This window comes from Rosa chinensis, chromosome 6, assembly GCF_002994745.2.
Source record: "Rosa chinensis cultivar Old Blush chromosome 6, RchiOBHm-V2, whole genome shotgun sequence".
NCBI lineage: Eukaryota > Viridiplantae > Streptophyta > Magnoliopsida > Rosales > Rosaceae > Rosa > Rosa chinensis.
The window spans coordinates 61965915-61991358 of NC_037093.1; the positions used below are offsets into that span (position 1 = coordinate 61965915).

The window sequence follows — 25444 nt, forward strand, 5'->3', positions numbered from 1 at the left end:
TTCTCAGTTTTCCAAGGCTAGTTGGACGTAAATATCCTTGATATTGTGGTAATTTTTTTTTTAAAACCAAAAAAATAACAAAGTGACTAAAGTGAATACCATAATTAAAGTTGAGTGACCAAAATGATATATTTAAAAAAAAAAAGAGTAACCAAAGTATCAAACAGATAAAAGTTGAGTGATCATTTATAATATTATTTCTGTTTTAATGTATCTGTCTGCAACTACGTGCTAAACTTATTAGTGGGTAACGTTGTTCAGTGTCGTTTGGGCTCTTTGAGCATAGAATTTAGCCATCGAAATGGGCTTGAGGCCCAAAATCCCTTATTGGCTGAGCTTGTGTCAGCCGTCACAACCAAATCAGCGTCGTCGTACTAATCCCTTATTGGCTGACCACCAACACCACCTTTATTGTTACCACTGTGACTGAGATGACAACTTAATCAATATCATATGATTTATACGTCACACATCCACTTCTCAAAAAGCACGGCCAAAATTGGTAATTAAGGCTTTCACTTTTGCTTACCGAAAGAGCTGGCCATTCATATTACTATATATATTCTTTTGTAATGGATTCAACCTTCACCTTCTACATTTTACCTTTCATATTGTGAGATGACCAAAGTGATCTCATGTAAGTTGAAATGATCGAGATGCAATTATAATGATTCATTGAATACGAAAATGACTTCTTGATTCACGGAAGTGAAGAAAGATGCAAATCAAAATCCATCACCTCCACGGTTCCACCAAATCAAAGATTCTTGACTTTTCCCCTCTTCTTTTCATATCTAATTCTCAATTCTTTTTCACTCTTAACAGACAAAACATTAATAAATTGACAGTAAACCAACTCATGATTACAAAACCAACTTAGTTCTTCTAATGGTATTTTCTCGACCACAACTGGAAAACAAACCTTTCATTGACCTAATAATGTTTTTCCTTATATATAAAAAGTAGGTGAGATCCAAATTAATTCGCGTTCTCTTTAAAAAAAAAAAATTTAGAAAAATTATATACACCTTAATGAATTAACAAATAATTAACTATTTTATCAAAAAAAAAAAAAACAAGTAATTAACTATCCCGTGATTAACCACGTGGTGTGGTATGTTGGTCGAACGGCCTAGTCTGGAACCCCCAGGTCTAGCGTTCGAATCCCAACTCCATCCCGTGGCCAGCAAATTTGAGGGACCCTTTGAGTTCATGTGTCTGCGGTGCAATGGATTAGTCTGGTTTCCGCCGCAATGTCGGTGCAGGTATCTTGGCGATGGGTGTGTGAGTTACTAACAGCTAACTTACCGATCAAAAAAAAAAAAAACTATCCCGTGATTAAATAGCGAAGAGAAACGCCTCCTTGATGTCATTCACATATACTTGTGTTTAGTTTAGTTTTAAAACTTTGTTCACAAACATCATAAAACACGGGAGAGATTTGAGGAGAATGACCAGATTCCAGGAATTAAGAGCAAAGAAAGCAAAACATACCAGCCATACAATATGATCACTTGATCGAGTTGAGGATAGTTGGAAGTTTTAAAATCAATGTGGAGTAATAAAGTTGTCACATTTGGATCCTAAATTTATTTGAGACGACAGTTTTATATAGGTTTCATGTGGGTCTATAAAGAAACTTAGTGGTGCCCTAATGCCCCTACTGCACTAGTGGCCTTACACCAATCATCCATATTATATATACAAGCACGAAAACAACCATATGCTTTGCTGCTAAATATAAATTTTGCAACTGGCCGGAACTTTATTCAACTCTATTATATATACCTATATAGATGAATATAATGTGCATTTCCACATGAATATCATTATCTTCCACGAGTGCGGTTGCAAACGTGCAGGTGTTGACGTATAATTAGATCAATATATACTTAATCGAGAATCCCTCTAGCTAGCTGATAGTGTAGATCCGATCAAGCACTCAAAGAAAGATAACGATCTATCACAGCCAGCACAATCATTTACTTTATGAATAGATTTTTTATCGAAAAATAACTGCACCAAATTGAGTCATTACTATAAATTTTTATTTGCGTTGACAATCATATATTCATCTCAAATCATTATAATATGAACTAATTAATTAATGATACGTATCCTTATAAAATATCATTAGTTGAATCAAATATATTAATAAATTAAACTAAGTACATGCATTAAGCTTGTCGGACAAAATATACCCAAAATCATGTTAATCAAATGACTAATTATAATATCCGCTTTCACTAATATTTATAGAATTACAGTCATTATATTTATACAAACGTTTATATTAACTAGACAAACGCTCCAAATCCCCAAATAGGTCGGGACAGTCATGCTCACTCACGGCTAATGCAGTAATGCCTATATCTGACAAGACAGAAATGATTTAAGTGGATCCTGATATGCATGCATAATAATAAAGAATCAGATACAACGCTACTAGATAGATCACTATCTCTGTCTCTAAGAATGGGATATGCCGCGTATGCGTTTGAACTTTGAACTTTGAACTTTGAACTATGGGCATTCTGGTTATAATGACATCAAGCATCTGGAAATTTATGCTAACTCGTGGTAAACTGGTAATTACAGAAGAAAAAAAAAAACAAATTTGTCAACAAATGATGAGACACTGATTTGTCCTTTACACGTTGTCACGTGGAAAAAGGACTTATAATGCCCATTAGCTTTCCACTAGCAAATTAATATCTTATTGTTGACTTTAATTTTCGAATTAGACAACTTAATTAATCAAATCACAAGAAAGTTAATCAACCATTCGACCATGTGGGGGAGAAGAAAAGAAGTACTCCGATAGATGCTTCTCGATCAGTTTCTTATTCATAATCAATTTAAGTCAGTTTTAATTAGATTAATCCATGAAAATTAACAAATAAATTCAAAACTTGTCAGTCATTAGGTTACAATAATAAGAACTCCGGTCACAGTGAGCTGCTCCCATTATGATACCTATATATATTGGCCGGGAGCAGTGAAACAGAAAATGAAAAAAGAAAAAGAAAAAAAAAAAGAATTCATCAAACACTACTTAATATTCCATAATTCCATTGTCTGCTGCATGATAACCATTAATAGCATGATGTTCATCCCCATTGTTGATCACCTCTTTGTCCAAAAACTCAGTCATGCAATATCCAAATTTCTCCGCCACTCTCTCCGGCACCGACACCAGCACTCTCACCGCACCTGAATCTCCGATAACCGGTAAAAACAGGCAGTAAACATCACTTGTTACCGGACCCATGTGCAGCGCCTTTCCATCTCCAAAATCCAACTCCTCTAACCCTAGCTTAGCCCACTGTGATATAACCAAACTCGTCGACAGATCCGTTTTTACCGTTTTGTCCTCCAACAAATCAACCATAGACCTCACGTAATCGTCACTAAGCTCTGCCTTGGCTTGTTGGACCAACTTCACGCCGTGGTGCAGGTTAGCAGAGACCAGGTCCTCCACGGTGGTTTGTGCGCATCCTAGCACGAAGCCGTTACCGTAATAAGCTGGTGGAATTTCCGGATTTAGCCTTCGCCGGACGTTAACCGAGAAGAGGAGCTTTATGTTGAGGGAGGGTGACAGATCCAAGGACCTAACCCAGGAGCGCCACGTGTGCGAGGCTAGGGCTTCGAAAGCTGTGCATTTTAGCGAGGGTACGCACTGGCGCTTGAGGTGAAGGATATGAGAGTGGGTGAAGGTTAAGGATGCGGGGACGAGCGGCTGAGATTGGAGGAATCTCAGGACGTCCGCGTGGCTATTGTCCCTATTACCATGAAACTGGGGGTGAGGGAAGGTTACCTTTGGAGGAGTACGAGATTTCAGCACGTGGCGAGAATGGACGGGTGAGATTGGTGGAGCAAGATCTGGTTTGGCTGTTAGGTGGGCCCAGGCTTGTAAAAACTGTGACGTGCCAATGCCGTCGCATAAGCAGTGATTGATTGCGGTGCAGAGGATCATACCACCAAAGCGGAGATTCGTGACCTGCAAAACATTTTATGGTTCTTTTTTAAAAGTAAATTATAGCTAATTTGAGTTACAAAGAAAGGGGGATTACTCTTCTCAGAAAAAAAAAAGATTGCATTAATTATTTTATTTATCTATTTCAAGGATATATGTAATGAAACATATATTTTTGACTCTAAATTGCAAATTAGGTAACACGTCAATTTCGTTCATCATTTATTAAGTCCGTGTACTAACAAAGAAAAAAAAAAAAATATATATATATATATATATATATCATCCTACTTTGTCTTGATTTAGATAGGTAGAGGCGCAATATATATATATATATATATATATATATATATATATAGTCCGTCTTCGTTACGGACGTCCGTACCTTTTCTTAAATATGGATTTTCCGTTTTCCCCCACTTTTCGGCCACATTTTTACATCTTAACCGTTCAGTTTTTAGGTCCTAATATATAGATCACCTCTGCAAAATTTCAGCCAATTTGGTGATCATTAAGGCATCCAAAACTGCAATTTACCATTATAAATACGAACGGTTCCGGTTCGACAGATTCGGTCCGTTCGTGTAAATTGCAATTTTGGATGCCTTAACGATCACCAAATTGGCTGAAAATTTGCAGAGGTGATCTATACATTAGGACCTAAAAACTGAACGGTTAAGATGTAAAAATGTGGCCGAAAGTGGTCAAAAATAGGAAATCCGTACCGAAATTTCGGTACAGACGTCCGCACCTGAGAAATATCCTATATATATATATATATGTATCATCCTATTTTGTCTTGATTTAGATAGACAGAGGCACAATAAAAATTTAAGTGATAGATAAATAGATGTGATAGAAATGGTACGATGAAAAGGGGTAGGGGTCACCTAGTACTATTTGGCTCTTGGGTCACTATCTTAAAGCAACATGAGTGAAGGATATTGGCCACTTCTCAAACATTTTCAAGTGTGTAGTGTAATCGGGCTACCTGTAGTGTTGTAATTGATCAGACATAATTATATAATTTTGACATTTAAATAATTTTCAACAACGACTATGTGTATTTAATATTGAACAAAGAATATTCATAATTGTTATATTATAGTTTTATTTATGAGGTTTATGTTATTTATTTCTTTCTGATCTTGCTAAGCTTAATTGATAAAAGAAAAGGCAGTAAAAGTAGGTTGAAAATCTAGACCATAAATTAGAAAAAGTTTGAAAATTTGAAAATTTTGGCACCTTATCTGAAAGGACAAAAGTACCCTGTCTTGGGTCCTGGTGTCAGGCCACATTTCTATTTTTTCCCTTATTTTTGGGTTGTCATCTGATTCAGAACGAATTGGAACTTTGAAAATTCCATCTTTTTTTATTTTTTCTTTGAGTGTGGATTAAGAAAGTTTTTAACAAAGAAATGACAGTCAAAACAAAGATCACTAGCTTGGATATAATAAGAGAAAAAGAAGAGTAAATTAAATCTAAAATCAAAGAGAGATAGAGATACTCATCTAGTAGCACTGTAGCAGTACCTGAACAACAAGAGGAGGAACATCCAAGAAAGTGAGAGCTCCTTCGACCTTGTACAAGAGTTTCTTCCAAGACCTGTTTGGCTTCTCGGAAAGCTGAAGAAACTGGTCAGCAGTGATATCCATGAAGGCCTCAGCAAAGACAGCACCTTCTCCATTGCAGTCGACCTCGAGCTTCTGATCATGGTCAGGGCTGGTCCTCAACCTCCCGGCCAATGGGTAGTAGAGGACCAGGAGTTTAGAGAGGGCATATTTCATGGCGTCTAAGTTGACAGAAGTTTTGAAGAGGTAGAGATATTTGATCGAGAATCGGAGAAACTTCTGGTCATCGAGATTGGAGAGACGGAGGCAATGCTTGGGAGTTGGCGTGTTTGGGCGGATTAGTGTTGGTTGTGTTGCATATAAACAATCCGGCAGTTCATATGGAGCTGTTAACATCCTTACTTTCTATATATCGACCTCTCTGCCTATCTTGAATGACGGTGGTACGGTGTTGTTGAAAGCTTGAAGATGTGAAGCAGAGAAAGAGAGAGAAGGGGAGAGAGGTATTGGTTGAAAGACAAGGTAAGTACTGACGAGGAGCTGGCTGGCTAAGTAGAGTGGAGAAACAATATCTACGGTTGGATATGGGGATGGTACTATGAGATTCCTTTATCGGGTGAAGATAGGAAGAGGTCGCGTGCATTGGTCTTGCAATATGCCCACACTTGTGATAGTATAAACTAAATAATAACCGTTTCTCTCAAAAAATTATACTATATTCTAGAATCTACTGGTAATTTATTTTATTTTTGACATAATATATATAATATGATTTTCTGAAAGAGTCGATAACACAGTAAAGAAAAAAGTTAGAATCAGAACAATTGTACACACTTTTCGTCTCCTGTTTTATGGATGAAATCAGCAAAATCCCCATAGAAGTACAATTCTCATTGGATTGGTGGCAGAGAGCAAAAGGAAAAGGGAGGGGAAAAGGTGATCACACATATTGGTAGCCAGCTTGGCTAGGCTAAAGATGTATTCCATTTGTTTGTCCCAAAAGACAATATCTAATATACTGAGGAGACGAGGCTACTTAACACCCCACCTTTAACGCTGCCGACATCGAGTAAAACTTCCGGGCAGAAGCTGACCACATTAATAAATCGACTATGAAGGCGGCTCGTACCTCAAACTCCTTCTAAGAGCACCTTCCTGATGAGTAATAAACTGCCATAGGTGATCCAAGGATGAAAAAAAAAACAGTTTGGAATACGCATGACTTATATGTACCGACGTATGGTAAATTTCCGCGCAAAGCCCCCATAAATACGTGGAGCTAAAACTGTAAAACATAAGAAGAGGCAAAAGGTAAATAGAATCTCAGAGGAGGAAGGAGTTAGTGTAGGATTTAGCATAGGGAAAATGGACAGGTAGCCTTGTGCTTCGTGTTTCCTTTTTGGAGGTTGGGGGGCCGCATCATCAGCTACCGGGTTGCCATTCATTCAACTTGGATTGTTGAGTCTTGAGTGAGACCCCCCACGTGTTTTTGAGTATTGACAAAACAAAATAAAGATTTACGTGTCATTTTCCACTCGCACCTCTCTCTCTCTCTCTCTAACCTATCGTTGTACCTTCAGTACGGTTCTGTGATCTTCCTTAGAGATGAGGGGTGTTCAATAGTGCTCGCAAGTCCGCAGCACTAAATCTGCATAGATGTGAGTCATTCGACTAGTGATTTAGTTCAATGTGTAAAGGGCTGAAGGCAGTAAAGCTCATATTTCCGAAATTTCAATACTCATTCATTGACTAATCTAATGGACACCACATGCCTCGACTAGCTCACGTTTATGGAGTATTTAACTTTCATTGACACTTCCTTTTATTAGGCGTTTCTTCAAACAGTCTCCACCTCCACCCATGAATGGAAAAAAAAATCATCGCTGTTAACCAGACCCAACAAAATTCTCTGGGAAAAGAAGTCGCCTCCCCATTTCCTATTTTGCAATGTAACAGAATCCCGATCGCGATGATGATTATAAAGAGATTCTCTAAACGCGTGAGAAATCTTTTTGATCCTTTTGTAATGCTTAATCACATCTAGGCCTCCTCCACTCTCCGATGACACTGTGCTAAGTTTTCCCTTCCTCTTTGGCTAAACCTTTATTCGATCATATAATTAGTTTCTTGGCTATTATTAATGTATTAATAATTTATAATAAGAACCTTGTTGCCAAACTAAAGATTCTAGGTTCTATGTGCATAATACACCAATCGATCCTATGTCAAACTGAATCCTCTTTATGCTTGAAATCATCACCACCATGGTTTTCAAAACATTTCCTCTGCGGCTGCATTGAATTATAATCCATTCTAGACTACTTTGAAAAATAATAATTCATTCTCGATGATGCCTTTTATAGGTAATAACTTGTGAGTATTTAACCATGGCGAACTTTATTCCACCCCCGGCCCTCAATGTATTATATATGCTTTGAGATTTAGTTTATCCATCCAGTTTCAGTAAACCTTTTGCGTTTGAAATGATTAAGACATTGATTCCTGCCGTTGATAACAATTAGTCAAAATAAAGCAACATAACAAGTATTCATCACTAGGCAAAAGAAAAAGCTAAAGATCTTGGACAGAAAAAAAGTAATGGAATTAGCATCGAATTCCTAAAGCTATATACATTAATTAGTAGAAAATTGATCATGTCAAAGATGATCAAGCCTTCGAATTCAAGGGCGGCAAAAACTTTCCATGGATATCTCAGTCTAGATTAGTTGAATACTTGAATCTATACTTTCATTAGGATTAGCCATTTGGAATTGGCACTTTCTTAAGGGCATCCCAAGATAACCTAAAAATATATGAAATGAGACCCATCCAGTCCTCATCTCAATTAATTACATTCAGGATTGGAATGGAATCTAGTCCCCTCAGAGCCATCAAAATTGACAGTATATATACCCTAATCTCCAGCAGACAAAACTATAAAAAGAAGAACTCAACAAGACATTTTCTTTTTATAAGTAAAATAACTAGACAGTTGCATACTGTCAACTGTCACTCAAATCTTTCCATAGAAAGACGGGATAATGCCAGCTCTCAAACACAAAGAAATCAGTTTACTACTTTACTAGCATGGTATTCTAAGACTGACCCTGTTACCTTGCTAAACCCACTTCCATTACCAAAGAAACTATACTACTGGGAAAGCAAATTCTAAATCAAATACGGAAGGCAACTCTAGATGTTAAAGGATGTTTCAAGCTCTATCCAATCGCAAAAAGTATGCTTAGTGAGTCAAATATGACAGTACGTACAAAGGGAAAAGACAAAGACAATGACAAAATCTTTTTGTTTAACAGTTTAACTGCATCAATCTTGGGTTAATCTATGGTCATAGAAGCCAGAGAAAAGAATAGAACAAGAAACAAGGTTATAACCGAGCAACATAGGAATTTGACTGTGTGACGTATCTCACCCATCTATATGGATTATAGCTCTTCGACTTCTTTGTTATATGCAAGTATTTTACCTGCACCGAGGAAAATGGAGAAAAAAGCATCTTAAAATCACTGAAAGCACATAATTATAGATTTTTTTCTTTGACAAACTCATAGTATACAAATCTGGTTCACATTGTGAGTTTTATTCTTGGACAAGGTCAAGTAACTCATCTAGGTAGCTCATTTGGTAGCTCATTTTTCATTTACATATCAGTTCTTAAAACAAACATGCTCTCAGGTCATTGATGCCCCAAGAGGCATCAATCAAAGAATGGATGAGATCTCAAGGCAAGTGAATCCAGAGCCTTCTGAATAAATAAAATGAAGCTACCATTCAAGCTATCAATATGTACCATAGGTCCACAACAATTAGTGGAGATTATGTCTTTGCAAGGTCAAAAAACAAACTTACCTGAAGCCTTGAAGCATTGTACATGGGTATTGTGAATGTCATGCTCACAGGTCCAGCTTCCTTGGTAATATTTCCTACATTACAATACGTACATGGCAAAGTGTCATTTACACACCAATATTATGTTGTTTATTTTTTTTTGTCACAGTTGCATTGAAGAAAATATACCCATACAAACTAAAATTATGAATACAACAAGTCTATTATTGGCCAAAAACAGTAGATTACCACGTAATTCCTGTGCAAATGTCAGCTTCGCATGTAAAGTATGTTCAGATCCACCAACGATCTACAAATGTAACATGTCACTAAATTTGGACAATGAAGAAGAATTATCCTAAAGATAAAAATGTAAAAAAGGGGAGAATGCCTAGATACATCCGAAATCAATATTGTATACCTTCAAGGTAAAGGACGAGAATAAAAAATAATAATGATAAATAATAATACGTTGTTTCTATAAAAAATCGATATAGAAACCCATACCTTCTTTAAACCCCATTCAATTCTCTTGTTTGCTTCCTTGAAATCGGTTGTGTTTCCAACTGTTCCAGGTTCCAACTCAAAACTAACCCTGAAGTTATTCCACAGCAGACAAGGTAATCAGTAATTAGGACATGCATGATATGTTTAAGACAAAAGTTCTGTTGGTCAAGGTCAAGTGAACAGGAATCATGACGAGCAATGTGCCTATCAAATAGAGGTTAACAAGAAATCTTTATGCTCTTCAGTCTTCACTCAATGACAGAAAGATAAACATAAAGTACTTTCAGCTACTTGGCATAAACCTAACTATTCCTATTCCTCTACAGTACGAACATGTATCAAATCTTTAAAAATACAAAGGAAACATTTTACTTGGTTGTATATGGTGGCACCGGTAGCTGCACCATAATTTTATCTGCAATGATGCTCGATGGGAATTCAGCATGCACTTTGATAGTCACTTCAGCCTAAGATAATATAACAGGCTATTAGACGAAGTCAGATGTTAATATTTTGAAGATAGGAGGAATATATAACTCACCTTAAGGCGCCCTGATTCTTCAACTAATGCATTAATACGAAAGGGAGGCTTGAATTCCTGAGTTATGCGGTAATTCATGATAGGAAATTCACCATCTGTTGAACCCTACATAAACAGGGGTATGAGGTATTAGCTTGAAGACTAGCAGAAAAATAGTTATAGCGCCTCCAGCCCTCCATAAGTATTGCATATGTTTATCTAGTTCATAGTCTCTCAATCGCACTCACCAGTGTCAGTGTTCTGTCAACGTCAAAATTGTTAAGACGTACAGATTCATGGAAGTTACAATCATCTAGTATGACAGGCCCTGATCCAAGCGAACTACCATAATCTGTGGGAAAAGGAACATTATTATGTGGCAGTGTTGTTAAAAGTATATCTTTTAGAAGAAAGAGGAAAGAAACTAAAAGATAGGGATTAACTACATATCACACTCCACAATCATGTAACACTAATAAAAGAAAACAGTTAAAGAAGAGTATAGTAAAGTTGAGACATATTTCATGGTGGGGAAGAGCTCTGTTCTATCCCCATGTTTTGAAAATGGTCATGGCAGGATATTAACAGTAATAATAGTATACCAACCTCATGAATGCGCTTCTCACAAATGACTGTACTATTCTTTAGTATATTTATTTCTTTCTTTCTCATTTTTCAAAATATAACATGGATCAAACATCTTTTGGCTTTTACTGTAGGAGATTTCATCTGAAGAATTATCCAGTTCTATCATAAATCTAATCCATACACGTTAGAACAATTACAGGAAGTGAGGAAACTGTGAAAGAATAACAATAATGAACATACGGTTACGAAGATCCTAAATGCTTATTATATGGTGTACAGAATTACCATAAGTTGACCCTCCATCTCTTCCTATACTCACTTCCTCATTAAGAGCAAGTCGAATGTCTGGATTGCCTGTCAGATAACTCTTCAATTGAATAGTACCATCAATTTCAGAAGTAAGTATATACCCCTGCATGAACAACATAGTTATAGTAACTGCTTTAAATTATCAACCGAGTGCAGTCAAGGATTAAATTTTATAAAAAGACAAAAATATCACGATAGAGAATCAAGTGTGATTTGGATTTGAATTTGTCTGGCCCTTTAAAATGAAAAGCCGTCCTGGCCAAATCTCTTAGAAGCATTAATGTTTACAACGGGTAAATTTTAATGTAGGATTGAAACAAAAAGAAGAGAAAGAAAATGAAGCTCAGGTGGCGGCACTCACACTGGAACTGAATGTGACACTCAGATTCTCAATTATGTCCACAAAAATCTCCTCTCTCTTCCTACCCCCACGCTCATTAGCTACAACAGATTTTGTGATAGTTGTCACAGGCATTCTTTTGGCCTGATGCAGACATGCAAGTTTAAGAAGTTAATCAAACCATGCACATAACCAAGAAAACAGTGCCAAAAAATGAACTCTATCATGAAATCAATACCATAAAAATCGCGGCAGGACCAAGGGGTTGTAAATGGTCAGCAGCAACAGCAATCGGCTCATTGAACACATACGACTTCAAAACCTCAGTTGAAGTCGTTTGCACAAAACCAAAATCCTGGCACACATAGTAAACCGGTTAGCCAGCTAGTCACACAGAAAGTCATATTATGTTGCACGCAGCAATGTAGACACAGCTGCATTTTCCAGGACACTTACAATAACTTGGTCCAGCAACTCATACACAAGCACAAAGTTTTTTCGCAACGATTCTTCACTAAGAACCCCAAGGTAATCTTTAATGACTCTCGCAATCCTTCTCAAAAGTTCCAAAACCAGAGAAGGCGACACATTCACTCTCGTCGTCGCAACAAAGAACAGTCCAGCTTCCTTCACGTGAAAATAGTTCACACCATCCACATTCTTTTCACATATCCCACCAAAAACATCAGAACAAACAATAAATTCCAGCAATTCATATGCAACCTTATTCGTATGTCTCATATAAAAACTCATCAAACAGAGAAAATACCTACAAAGACAGGTGGCGCTTCCCCTTCTCCATCCTCCTTCCAAAACTTCACCTTGCGGAAGAAAATCTCCGCACTGCCCTTCGCTACTTCACCGCGATCTGCATTAATTCAACACAATTTCAATTTCATACATCAAAACTTCAAAATTCAAAATGCAAATTGAAATTCATAGTGAGATAGACTAACAGTCGCGGAAGACGATATTATCGCCTCTCTGCGATAGAACAAAGAACTGAGAAATCATCACTACTAAAAAAGCTTCAAGCTTTTGCTGCCTCCAATAGCTTCGCTTCCGGTTAAACCATTCCAAACAGAACCGAAAAATCAGAGACCCTGTGTATGAGAGTCCCAAGTCGTAACTCGTAACTCGTAACAGAAACCCAACGCATGGCGTACCCCTATCGACTTTTGCGCCACGTTTTACAACGGCACGGGTAAGCACGTGACGTGTCACGGACCAAACGACTATACGGGTAGGGTCGTTTGCTGAAAATTCTTCTTCGATGCACTGCTAGAGTGATCTCACTCCTTGGTATTTACAGTCAATCATTTTTTATAATCAAATAGTGATGTTATCTAACTATAAGGCTATTATAAGGTCTTTCTAAATGTATCCAGCAAATTTATATGTAGACCCAGCAAATTTATTTGTTTATAAATATTTTTAATTAAACCACTTAATTTCCCAAACTGCCCTTATCTTGTACCCAGCAAAGAAACAAAGGCCACGTTTGGCAGCGAAGTCTTGAGGAATCCATCGGCGGCGGCCTACTACACCCAATTCAACTATATTGTTATATTGTTAAATTGTCAATCAAATTAATCTAATATATTTCATGCTACGATCAGATTTCTTGGCAATCGAAGAAGTAGGAGGTGAGAGTCGGTTAGTTCATTACAGAGTTGATGTAGTGTTTGTTGGCCATGTCCGTGCATATGAAAGACCAGTATGCTTTCTTTACCCTTATTTTCCAGTCATCTTAATGTACAATCTTTTTTGGGGTCAAATAATCTATTCATCTTCATAATGAATGAGATTCATGTTCTTTTTTTCTTTCCATTCTTTGCAGTATAGAATCTCAAATATACACTACAACGTAACAAGTGGTTACCAGTACTTCATACCAGACAAGTCGGCTCCTGTCTACATAACTGTTGGAGATGGAGGGAACCAAGAAGGTCTTGCTGGAAGGTAAGCTAGTTATAGTTCTTTAATTACAGTTCATGTTTGCTCTAATAAGTAAAGATGAGGCAAACGTCACCATGATTACTTACTCACTCTTTATGAAGTTCTCGTATAGCACTCTAATTCTTGTCTAATAAGTACTGTTACATGGTTTCTATAGGTTTAGAGATCCACAACCAGAATATTCTGCATTCCGAGAAGCGAGCTATGGGCATTCGACACTGGAGATTCATAACCGGACACATACACTTTACCACTGGAACCGCAATGATGACGGGAAGAAAATGGCAACTGACGCATTTGTATTGCATAACCAGTATTGGTGAGTGTAGTCATGCATTTTTATTTCTGGTGCAAAAGTAGCATGAAATGCCTGTATTCTGTATCCCTACTACACCCAATTCAACTTGATGATTCGGCAATGCACAGTTTATTGTTACACAACTTGGGCTATTTATGAAATTTAGGAGCGCGCTGATGATTATAATTTACATGACATACTTGAGTTTTGGAAATGCAAGGCGAAAATTGAAGAAGCATTATGCTAGGAAATATATTGATCGAGTTGCAGCTTATTGAAAGCTCAATAAGGAATCAGACACCACCAGTAACAATGGCTTGATATAATTTCAACGAGAGGGAGGGCAAAGACTGGGAAATATTAGACTGGATTTTTAAGTGATTTAAAAGAATTTCTTATAGTCTGAACTTCGTATATATTGAATAAATATTATGATCATTAATTCTTTAGCTGGGTACAAGAAAAGGTTAGTATGGGAATTTAGGTGGTTTAATTAGAAATATTTATAAACAAATAAATTTGCTGAGTCTACATAGAAATTTGCTAGGTACATTTAGAAAGACCCCTATTATATTGTGTCATGGTCTAGCATGTTCTGCTTTTAACTTAGAGCATCTCCAATAGAGTTTTCTTTTAGCTTGTGTCAAATTTAAATTTGACATGTGACATGGCAATCCTCATTTTTGCCTAATCTTACTCCAATTGATATGTCAAAATTGTATTTTTTTTAATATATTTTTCTTCTGTTTCTTTTCAGTATCTTCTTTCTTCTCTCTCTGTAATCAAGTCCCACCCACCACCACCATCAGACCATCCCCGTAGCCACCCCAACACTGTCGCACCTCCATCAAAGGCAGACCCCATTTGTCACAACCACCATCCCCCAGCCCAGATTCCGCAAAAACAGAAGCAAGGCACTCATTGCCCCCATACCTCATCCAACCATCACCATCGTCAGCCCTTGATGAAGCGCCACAAGCCAGCTTGACAGACTCGGGGACAGACCGATCAAACAAACCCAGATCCGGTATGAAACCAAATCGATCCGGCCTAGAAGCAATCTGATCCGCCAATCCAGCCATCCAAACACACCCCACCCTTTGCCAGTCACTGGGAATACTCCTACCTTGACCAACGCCCAAATTATTGATCAATCAAAGCCCAAATCAATCAAAATCTGCTTGATTCTCAAAGCCCAGAAGGATTTATGAAGGTTTTTTATGAGTTGCTTTGGTCTGGGTAGGATGTGAGAGAGAGAGAGAGAGAGAGAGAGAGAGAGAGAGAGAGAGAGAGAGATGAGAATGCAGAAGGGAAGAGAGAAAGAGAGAGGGGCGAGAATGAAAGAAACAATAAAAAAATAAAAGACAGTGAGAGTTTGGGCTGTCAAATTTGACAGAGCAAAGCTCAATGTCAATTCCACGTGTGCATGACCTATGGGTTGGAGGAGTATTTCATATGTCATTTGTTACCGTTTTGCCCTCCACGTGGATTTGACCACTCCATTGGAGATGGTCTTAGGAAACTCTTCTCTATATCTAGTGGGATCACAGTTATTGGCCAAAAACTTTATTCATGTTGGATTGTTGGTATAAAATTTATTTCTGTGATAGAATACGGAACGGGAACAAAGCATGGATCATGGAAGGGAGAGAGAGAGAGACACAAGCATGTATAGTGGTTCACCTTGCTCTTGAGGCAAGGCTACGTCCACTTAGAGATTCCACTAATAGTGAGGCCAAGTAGCCTTTGTAGTGATACAAGTATAGGGATCATGGATCCATCCCTTCTAAGAAGGGGAGGACTTCCTCTTATAGCTAAAGGAAGTCCCCATTTAGTTTACATTTCTGATGTGGGACATAATACACATATTGCTTCTCTTGAAGCCTTTTGGAGAGCATGGGAGAGTAGCCTCCCGACTAGATACCGGCTGACCTCCACCATGGCAACGTAGCTCGGGTGTCGGTATACCGATGCATGCCATAGGCGGGGCTAACCATGCCGCGGGGCCCACCTATGAGGTCGTTGATTATGCTTGGCGGTATGTAATATAGGCGGTATGTACAAAATTATAAGTGCACGTCTATGCTTTGAATTCCTTCTCGAGTTGTAACAAAAATCAACGCATCAAAAATTATTCTACACACTGATAGTACAAGTGATCAAACATTTATTAGGGGATTTTAATTTTTGATATTTTCTATAAAAAAAAAAAAATTGATATTTGTAATTAAATATTTTTTTAATATCTAAAATTCATACTTGATTTTATCTAGCAGTGATTTGTGCATAGCAAGTGCACATACATCAGTGCTTTGAGTTTCTTTTCCCAACGCAGAGGGCAGGGCGGTCCACTTTGCGCCACGTTTTAAACGACACGGGCGAGGCACGTGACGTGTCAGGGACCAAACGACGTCGTGTTCTGAGAATGGGTCCCGCGGATTAAAAATATCCGTTAGGAGAGCGAAAGCCGGTGAGATCCATCATCCAATGGAGAAAACAAGAAAATGAAAACGAAAAAAATAATCATAATGAAAACAAAAATCCGCATAATTGTCAGTAGCTTGTTCTGGGTCTGATCGCGACGAGATAACGAATCTGAAGCGCTTCCCCCCCGCCCCCCTCTATTTTTACAATCCGATCCCAAACTTGAAATTCCAATTCACAATTCGCAGAGCCCTCCGGCGCGGCGCACAATTCTGGCGCGAAATTGGTTTCAAACTACGACTGGGTCAACCGTTCCGGCGAGGTACGAAATTGATTCAGATTAAGGTGTGTGTTGGAGGAGGGATTCTGGATTGGTTTGACGGGAGAAGGAGTGAAAAGAGGTAATCAATCTTTTGTTGATTATGTAAATTTCGAGGAGGAGTTTGCGCTGTAGAGGGGTTGTGAATATTTGATGATGATTGTTGTATTGGCAGATAAGGAAGGAAAATTGATGGATCGAGTTTAGGTTGATGTGGGATGGCGACTCCGGTTGAGCCTCCGAATGGGGTTAGATCCCAAGGAAAGCATTATTTCTCAATGTGGCAGACCTTGTTTGAGATTGATACCAAATACGTGCCGATAAAGCCGATTGGGAGAGGAGCCTACGGCATCGTGTGTTCCTCTGTGAACCGAGAGACCAACGAGAAAGTTGCGATTAAGAAGATCAACAATGCCTTTGAGAACCGGATTGATGCGCTGAGGACCCTGCGAGAATTGAAGCTGCTGCAGCATCTCAGGCATGAAAATGTCATTGCTTTGAAAGATGTCATGATGCCCATTCAGAGGAACAGCTTCAAGGATGTGTATTTGGTGTATGAGCTCATGGATACGGATCTCCATCAGATTATTAAATCGTCTCAGCCACTTTCCAATGATCATTGCCAGTATTTCCTGTTTCAGGTACTCCCCCCCTCATCATCACCCTCTTTTTTATGTTTGTTACCCTTTCCTTTTTTCCTAAGTTAAGACATTGTCACCCATTTTGTATTTTGTTGATTCCTACTTGGAATGAATCATGGCTTTGTGGTTGCATGCATTGGAAATGAATCATCAATACATCTCACAATCACTTATAAAAAGTAATTACCTTTGACAACCCATTTGCCACTGCACCACTTTTTTTTTTTTTTACCTATTCTGGTGATTTTACAAAACTGGAGAGAGTAAGGCTATTGTACTCCATGATTTCTGTATGGGGTTTTACTATGTACAGTGATTCTTCTCTGACCGTAATCTAGGTTGTTTACAACTTTCAGAAACAAGCATTCCATTGTAGAATGAAATGGAATTGGGCTGTTCAACTGTATTCTAGTATTCATGAAACATACTAGTGTACACAGGAGGTTCCTTTTTTGCTGACATGATTTTCGGTGTTTGATTGGTCTTGCACTAAAGTTCTTAAGAACAAGTTGATTGGTCTGCCCTAAAGTTCTTAAGAACAACTGGGATGGATAGACTTTTGCTTTCGTATCTACTGTGCTTGTTTCGATATGCCTTTTGTTCCATTTTCAGAAAAAAAAAGATCTCTTTCAAATTTTATTTCCTTCTATGGAATCAGAGTTCTCCTCCATGATCTTGATTTTAAAACTGTGGAAACATGGTATCCAGTTTAATGGTTTTCAAAGCTCCACTAGATAGATTGACAACTGTTTTTGCATTCACATATTTCACCTGTACTGAATGAAATGCTTTTTTCAGCTGCTTCGAGGCCTAAAGTATCTCCATTCTGCAAACATTCTCCATCGTGATTTGAAGCCTGGCAATCTTCTTATCAACGCAAACTGTGACCTTAAGATATGTGATTTTGGGCTAGCACGTACTAGCAAAGGGAAGGACCAGTTCATGACCGAGTATGTTGTCACTCGTTGGTATAGGGCTCCAGAGCTCCTCCTGTGCTGCGATAACTATGGAACTTCCATTGATGTATGGTCTGTTGGATGCATCTTTGCTGAGCTTCTTGGCCGTAAGCCTATCTTCCCTGGGACAGAATGTCTCAACCAACTTAAACTTATAATTAACATCCTTGGCAGCCAGAGGGAGGAGGATATTGAATTTATAGACAATCCAAAGGCGAAGAAGTACATCAAGTCATTGCCATTTTCTCCTGGGACGCCCTTCTCCTGTCTATACCCTGATGCCCATCCTTTGGCCATCGATCTACTACAGAAGATGCTTGTTTTTGACCCATCAAAGAGGGTCGGTGTCACTGAAGCACTCCAACACCCTTACATGTCCCAATTGTATGATCCCAATGGTAACCCTCCCGCAGAGGTACCAATTGATCTTGACATAGACGAGGACTTGGGAGAAGAGATGATAAGGGAGATGATGTGGAGGGAAATGCTTCAATATCATCCTGAAGCTGTTACAAGCAACGGTCAAGTGTATTCCTAAACATCTTGTTTCTAGCTTCGGCAAAGAGGCCTTGGAAGCTGTTTTTGGTGTGAATAGGAAAGGTCAAAATCTTTGTTATCGTTTCAGCTAGCTTCATTTATCATTTCCCTCCTAATAATCTTGAAGCAGCATGCATCAGTGGGTTTCGTCTCCTCGGATAGCTTGCTTATAAGTTATAAGCTACGGTGAGCCTCAGACCTGCATGTAGGCGGTTGTTTAAGTTTTGTATATAGGTCTGTTGTTGTATGTATTCTATGTATCTGGGAGTTATTTCTGTTTGTAATTAGAGAACCACGAAGATACTATTTTTAATTTTGTTCACCTAAATTTTGTATGGTGGAACTGCACTTTTACCATCGCTTCATCTCTGTAAAATTTACATTTTCCCATTTTATCTGTACTCATATGGGTGGGCCAATACCTTTATTTGGGCCGTGTGTGGTCCAACACCAATGTAAAAGCCTCTGATGAGACGACAAGCTTTACTTGGGCCCAAATTGAAGCGTAGAGGCAACGTGCATATTAAATTCGATCCCTTTGGACGAAAGAAGTTAGGACCATCCTAACTCCTCTGACCAAGAACTGGCCAAATCGGAGATTTTTCACGTGTTGGTGTTCCCCAGATCGAAGACCCAGAAGGCAAAAGAAAAATATATGTAAAATACAGGAACAGAGAAAGGGAAAGCAATTACTTCATGATATTTCTTTTTCAGTTTTTGTTGGAACTCTTTTTCCCTTTTTTAAAGGCGGATTGTAGATTTCAGACCAAATGGAAAAAAGAAAAAGGAAAAAAAAAAAAGGTGCATGCTAGATGGTATGTTGCATTTCTCTAGGTACGTAATCTTCTGTTAATGCAACAACAATACCCATGAAAAAAAACAAAAAAAAATTAGTTACACTGTCTGACCAATAAGCTTGTCCGACCGATCACTCTCATTTCAGTGCATCAATTTGAAAGGAATGACAATATCTTGGTAACTTTTCAGGACCAAACCGGAGATGTATTAATTATAAGATTTTGTGTCTCTTCTTGGTGTTGATATATGCATGATTGGGGGTCAGACCAATTTCTCATGCAAATAGCAGAGTAGGCCGTGGCAAACTGGCAATTAGGCTTTAAGTGGAGCCACCTAAAAACTAATATGAGCTACGTACGCTTGTCGGCTGCACATCCAGGTCCAGGTCCAACTAACGCAACCAAACTCTGCAATTCCAACACAAGTTGCATCCTCTACCTAGCTTCACCTCTTTCATTTAATTATCATGAAGATATGATAAGATAAGAGCACCGAACGATCGAGCATATATATGGATGCTTTGTGTATTCATATGCCTTTACTTGTAATGAAACAGCTCTGTTCAATAGTGCTTTTCATAAAAACAGTTTAGAAGCTAGGCCGGCCTTCTTAGACAAAGCAGCTGCAAACATTCGATCAGAAACCCTTGGAATACTCTTCTAACTGTTTTTGCCAAACGTGTTTCGAAAGGGAATTGATTATATGAAAGTGGTTTTGTCGATCGGTTCTAATTTCCATGAACAATATAATATCACAGGAATCATAAATAAAAGATCTCAAATACCAGTAATGTTCTCAAATACCAGTAATGTATGTACTATGTACTGTGATAATTTACAGATATTACAAACCACACTCCCTTTGGTTTTTATTCCAGAAATACCCCTAGTCGTTTTCTTTCTTTCATTTGTCCTTTTATCTTCAGTTTTTCATATGCTCAGCTAGCAATGCGGATGACAGTTGAGCCTCTGTAGCTATTCAAAGACCCGGAGATAGTTAAGCCATGAAGTATTTTCCAGGGCGATTCCAGCCCTTGTATGTAATTTGGTGTTCACAATATTGCCTTTTTCACCTGATCAATCTTCCTTGCCGATAAACCCAGGTTGTGCTAGAAGCCTAGAAGACCGGCCTGATGAGATCAGTGGGAGCTTTAGGTTTGGAAAATTGGAATTCTAGAAACTGGTGTCATTTTCGCTGATGATCAAGCCAAACTGAACTTAATTGCGAAAGGTTGTTGATTTCTTAAAGAACTTGAAGAAACATTAGATGTGATGAACTAATGATTGATATCGATGCTTATCAAGATAGGCCGTTGGCTGAAAGAGAAGGCATTTCTTTTCTTTGAGGGAGACGAATAAACCCCAAAAGATTTTGAGTTGGGAATCAAGTTGAGAACGTTAATTCTTTTCAGTCTATAAGTTGGGATTTGGTTGATTGCAGGGTTGATTTGTGGGTATTTGGTGGTTTTAAGAGTTTGGCTAGTTGAAACCCTGTGCTATGGGGTTCAAGTTTTTTTTTCTCTAATAGGTATTATAGGTTGGACTAGAAGGTTGAGAAGATAACAGGGAGATAGAGAAGATAATAGAGAAAGAGGTGTTGGAAACTTTCTGCAAATTGCTCTCTCTCACAGACGGGAGTTAAAGAAAAGCATTAGAAGTTAACGATGATAGCTTTGTAATTTACGTGAATAAAAGTTACAAAGGGAGTGTGGTTTGCAAAATATGGCGTGCAAATTTCACTCCCCTTTTGTATGGCCTAATAAAAGTATAAAACACAAGTAAAGGTCATGTTGCGCATGATCAAATACAGTATATATTGTCGCATGCATGAATATATAGTTCCATGCATTATACAATATAAGATTAATTAGATTAGATATATAATGTAGACAATTCCTAAAGTGAGAAAGTGCTGCATTTGATTCTCTTGTCTTGTTTTGGTTGTGGAGCTTTAACAGGTAATTGTTTAATACCACGTGTCTGCTTAATCTAGCTTAGGAGGCTAATCCCGTCCGCCGTTTTAATTGACTGATTGCCCGTAATATTATTCTTCGTCTCTGTGGATTTTCTTTGAACTTATTGATTTTGCAGATCCATCGAGAATATATGTATCCTGATCTTAATTATAAGTAAGTGCACTCTTCCATCGAACAGGATTCTCATTATAATCTGTACCATTTGGTGAAAATCTAGCTAGAAAACCTTGATCCTTCTAGCTGGGTTTAGTTTCGGAATTGTAATATGTAAGTGTAAGCAGCGCAGCTACTTCACAGGGAAGGTAGAGGAATGCAAGAAGTAAAGGACAAGTAAGAGGTAACCCTACAGTTATATTAAGGTAGGTACGCGAATTGAGAAAGATGAAACGACAGCACTACTATATATACGTAAATGAAATCTTACTTTTTACGTACTGTCATTTTTACTTTTAAGTACACTGTCATCTTGTTCCATATATACTTTGATCTCACATGTCGGAAACCCAGTAGCTAATTAACTTGCTTTCTGGATTGTGGAGGAAGATCAACCATAAAGAAATAAAGTTAAGTGTGACTTATAAACACTTTTCCTACGAAATATGAAACACATGCATGGGTGAGTTGATGTACATCAAACCCAACTCCATCTTTTCCATAGAGATCGAACTAAAGAAGAAGCACAAACTTCTCCAACAATCAAAGAAGACATCCGAACAACCCCACAGGTATACAAAGGGATGCACAAACCAATAAGTTTGGAAACATTTACTTTTCAGTGAAAAGAAGGAAAGAAACAAAATTAAGGAAAGCAAGAATGTGGAATTCATGACTTCTGAAGAAAAAAATAGGAAAAAAAAAGAAAGTGAAAAAGACCATAATAATTTGTTTGGGGACCCCAAAATAAAAGCTGAACCAGATTATATATGTTTGTCCCTACAAACCGACCATGACTTTTTTTTTTTTTCTCAATCTTGCTCGATCAATCAACATTAAAGAGCCATATGGTCGACTGGTTCTACTGCCTTCTGGTTTGATCATTTAATTTTTAATAATTGAAACGATAAAAAGGAAAGGAAAAAAAAATTTCTCTTTGTGGCAAATGTTGTTGTTGTTGTTAATGATTTGAAATCTTGGAGAATCAAGGCTCAGATGATGCTGATTTGAGCATTTTATTTTGTATCGGCACCAATCAAAAACTTTTCCTTACTGTGCTCCATCATATATTCTAGTTCGAGGGTAAACGACAGTTCGTATTATCATCACTGTTTTGTTTAATATTGCTCATTATCATTGGGTTCTGTCAAGGAAACCCTATATTTAAATAGTCGATGACAAAAGGGAAAAGATGAGAATCATAAGGCAAATTTAGCTGGAACAAGAAAAGAAATATTTGAACGATCCATAATATGCTGGGATCAAATAATCTTCAATTTATTGCATATATTGCTTTCAGTTGATTAAGATCTCTTTCTGGAAGCTTGGAATATTGAGGAGGTACGTGGCGCCAAATTAGTCATTGGTGTGTAATGTGTACAAACTGTATACACATATGGAGCTGCTTTCATCGTCCCAATTTATACACGAGAGAGAGAGAGAGAGAGAATGTATTTTACGTACGTTTAAGCAATCTAATTTAATGATTTGGTCGTTTATTTTTTTGTATAATTAATGATTATGAGAAAATTGAGAAATAAGCAGTATTAACACGGTATTGCTGTCGTATTTAAGTGAGATAGTGTATTTTTATTGAGCAACTGTAGCATCCACATTATACGACTACTCTACTAAAGACTTTATAACGAAAGTGCATTAATTGACGCGTGGAAGTGGGTGGTGGATGGCGATACAACTAGCTAAGCCACTGTCTCCCTCAAATGGATCTAGCTAGCTAGGTACTCTTATCTCCACGATTTGCCCTAGCTAACCTCTTCTCTCTATAAATAGGAGGACATGTACAGTTTGGTTGTGGCTCCCCAATTCGACCTTTTACCAGAATTTTAACGGTGGGCTTTTTCTCTCCATCGCTATCTCATCTAGCTTCTTAAGGGGACCACTTGGTCATTTCACAATCACCATGAGTGTACACCACAACCCCTTAATTTGTTTAGTAAACACTCACTCGACTTTAGGCTCCAACAACAATAATTGACATGAAACTTGTATATGAATATGGTAAAATCTTCATCAACTGGGGCAACCAACTTAATCCGGGAATGGTTGGATCACTTATAGATCGATTTGAGCTTCTGGCCGGGTCATTGTCAGGAATAATTGCCAGCTGCATATGCATATAAAAATATGAAGTGGCCAGAATGCGCAAGTTGCAGGGTTAAGAATAGAAGCTGGCTCACCCTAGAGTTAATTATTAATACACAGATAGATACAGTCAATTTCAAAGAGGGGAATCAGGGGATCATTGTAATATCAGAAGAGATTGCTCCCCCTTCCCAACTATTTCCGTCTTTCTCACTCTTTTACTTCGTACTTTAATACCATAGAGCACTTTGCAAAGTAGAGTAGAAATTGAACTATTCGATTTTCTTTGAATAATCACCAGAGACATAATTGATAAAATGAATTTCAAATATTTGGATTGCTTATAAATATTACACTAGAATGAAAATTTTTCCTAAAAAACGAGAATTTCTAACATATTCTTTTTTTTTATATCTTTTTTTTTATTTTTTTTTTATCAATGAATAACTTCATTAAAAAATAAAGATTACAATGAGAATAGGTGTAAAGAGCTCCAAACAAGACTCTCCCCACTTTAGACTTCACAATTGAAGTCCATACTGACACACTGATTGAGCCAAACTGGCCCCGACTCCAAACACAAGAAAGGTTGACTTAACGTCATATTCTCTTTGAGATTTTCATTATCAAATTTTTACTTTAAAAATGAAATTAAAATAATTTGAACTTAGATAAAAAGGATCTAAGTGTAATTAGCCTCATCACGTTATACTTTTCTTAACGTTTTTTTTTTGAAGTAATGGTAATTCCATTGATAATAGCGCATGTCAAAAAGGTCATTACATATCCACCCGCTGACACATAACAATGGCCAGAACAAGGATTCGTGGAGGAGCCACAGTGGTACATAGGATAGACCAACTATATTTAAACTAATCGCTCACTTAAAAACGAGCCTATAAGCTATAAAAAAAACATAGCGAATAGACAAGCAAACTACACTCGTTAGGTTCCAAATACAAGAAACTTATTGTAATTAGACAAAAAGCTAATAACATAGGTTTGGGCCAAGAGCCTAAACCCGAGCCCAAATTAGAAGCTATTGGACTAGGGTAGAAACTTGAGCCCAACAACCAGAAGCCCAATAGGGTAGTCAGCCATGAAGATCCACACGGCCCATCAACCTGGCTTGGGCCCAGTCCACCATCTGCTCCCAACCTCGTCGTGCGTCACTTTCCGGCCCAGTTTGGTCTGATCCCTGCCGCCAACCCACCTCGTCATGATTACACCACCATGGCAGCGATCCAACCGTCTCGAGTACATCGTCGATCTGCATCACCACCAAACAAACACAGTCTCCGATCCGGTTTCCCACAACCCCGCACCGCCACCGATCGAAAAAACCCAAATTGGCTTCGTCGGTCCACGAAAACCTCCACAGGGATCGACAACCAACCTGTAACGACACAATCCACCACCTCAGCCTCTAGCCTAGCCAAACCAAAACTGACAAAAACTGAGAAACAACCTTCTCTGACAGAGTCCCAAGGGCAGTAGTTATTGATCTCCCGTCCGGCAGCACTCTCCAAGACAGCGGTGAGGTCGGAGGCCACCTCCGATGCCCAGGTGCAGTCGGACGAGACCAATTTTGCACCAGACGGCGAACGCGGCCTTAGGGTTTCGA

The 25444-nt window shown here is 38.1% G+C and overlaps 4 protein-coding genes across 6 annotated transcripts; 2 read left to right on the top strand and 2 right to left on the bottom strand.

Moving 5' to 3' along the window:
• Positions 1–2904: 2904 nt before the first annotated feature.
• LOC112173082 (alcohol acyltransferase 9) lies at positions 2905–6169 on the bottom strand. The gene is made up of 2 exons (XM_024310629.2): positions 5509–6169; positions 2905–4000 (listed from the first exon to the last, which is right to left on the bottom strand). The coding sequence occupies exons 1-2, from the start codon at positions 5941–5943 to the stop codon at positions 3056–3058; spliced, it is 1380 nt and encodes a 459-aa protein (XP_024166397.1). The 5' UTR covers positions 5944–6169; the 3' UTR covers positions 2905–3055.
• A 2527-nt stretch (positions 6170–8696) lies between these two features.
• LOC112174066 (AP-4 complex subunit mu) lies at positions 8697–12797 on the bottom strand. Its single transcript, XM_024311763.2, has 13 exons — positions 12614–12797; positions 12431–12525; positions 12114–12317; positions 11896–12012; positions 11679–11801; positions 11294–11420; positions 10669–10772; positions 10442–10546; positions 10273–10367; positions 9901–9988; positions 9643–9703; positions 9415–9488; positions 8697–9031 (listed from the first exon to the last, which is right to left on the bottom strand). Exons 1-13 carry the CDS (start codon positions 12669–12671, stop codon positions 8933–8935), a joined length of 1350 nt encoding a protein of 449 aa, XP_024167531.1. The 5' UTR covers positions 12672–12797; the 3' UTR covers positions 8697–8932.
• Positions 12798–13409: 612 nt separating this feature from the next.
• LOC112168796 (bifunctional purple acid phosphatase 26-like) lies at positions 13410–13954 on the top strand. Its single transcript, XM_024305715.2, has 2 exons — positions 13410–13619; positions 13774–13954. Exons 1-2 carry the CDS (start codon positions 13459–13461, stop codon positions 13937–13939), a joined length of 327 nt encoding a protein of 108 aa, XP_024161483.1. The 5' UTR covers positions 13410–13458; the 3' UTR covers positions 13940–13954.
• A 2507-nt stretch (positions 13955–16461) lies between these two features.
• Positions 16462–19181, top strand: LOC112172384 (mitogen-activated protein kinase homolog NTF3). 3 transcript variants are annotated; one of them, XM_040508990.1, is made up of 3 exons: positions 16462–16769; positions 16812–17298; positions 18097–19181. In XM_040508990.1, the coding sequence occupies exons 2-3, from the start codon at positions 16876–16878 to the stop codon at positions 18790–18792; spliced, it is 1119 nt and encodes a 372-aa protein (XP_040364924.1). In that variant the 5' UTR covers positions 16462–16769; positions 16812–16875; the 3' UTR covers positions 18793–19181. The 3 variants fall into 3 exon arrangements, with proteins under 3 accessions (XP_040364924.1, XP_040364923.1, XP_024165472.1); XM_040508989.1 differs by having other exon boundaries at positions 16462–16739; positions 16833–17298; XM_024309704.2 differs by having other exon boundaries at positions 16462–16660; positions 16833–17298.
• The last annotated feature ends 6263 nt before the right edge of the window (positions 19182–25444 follow it).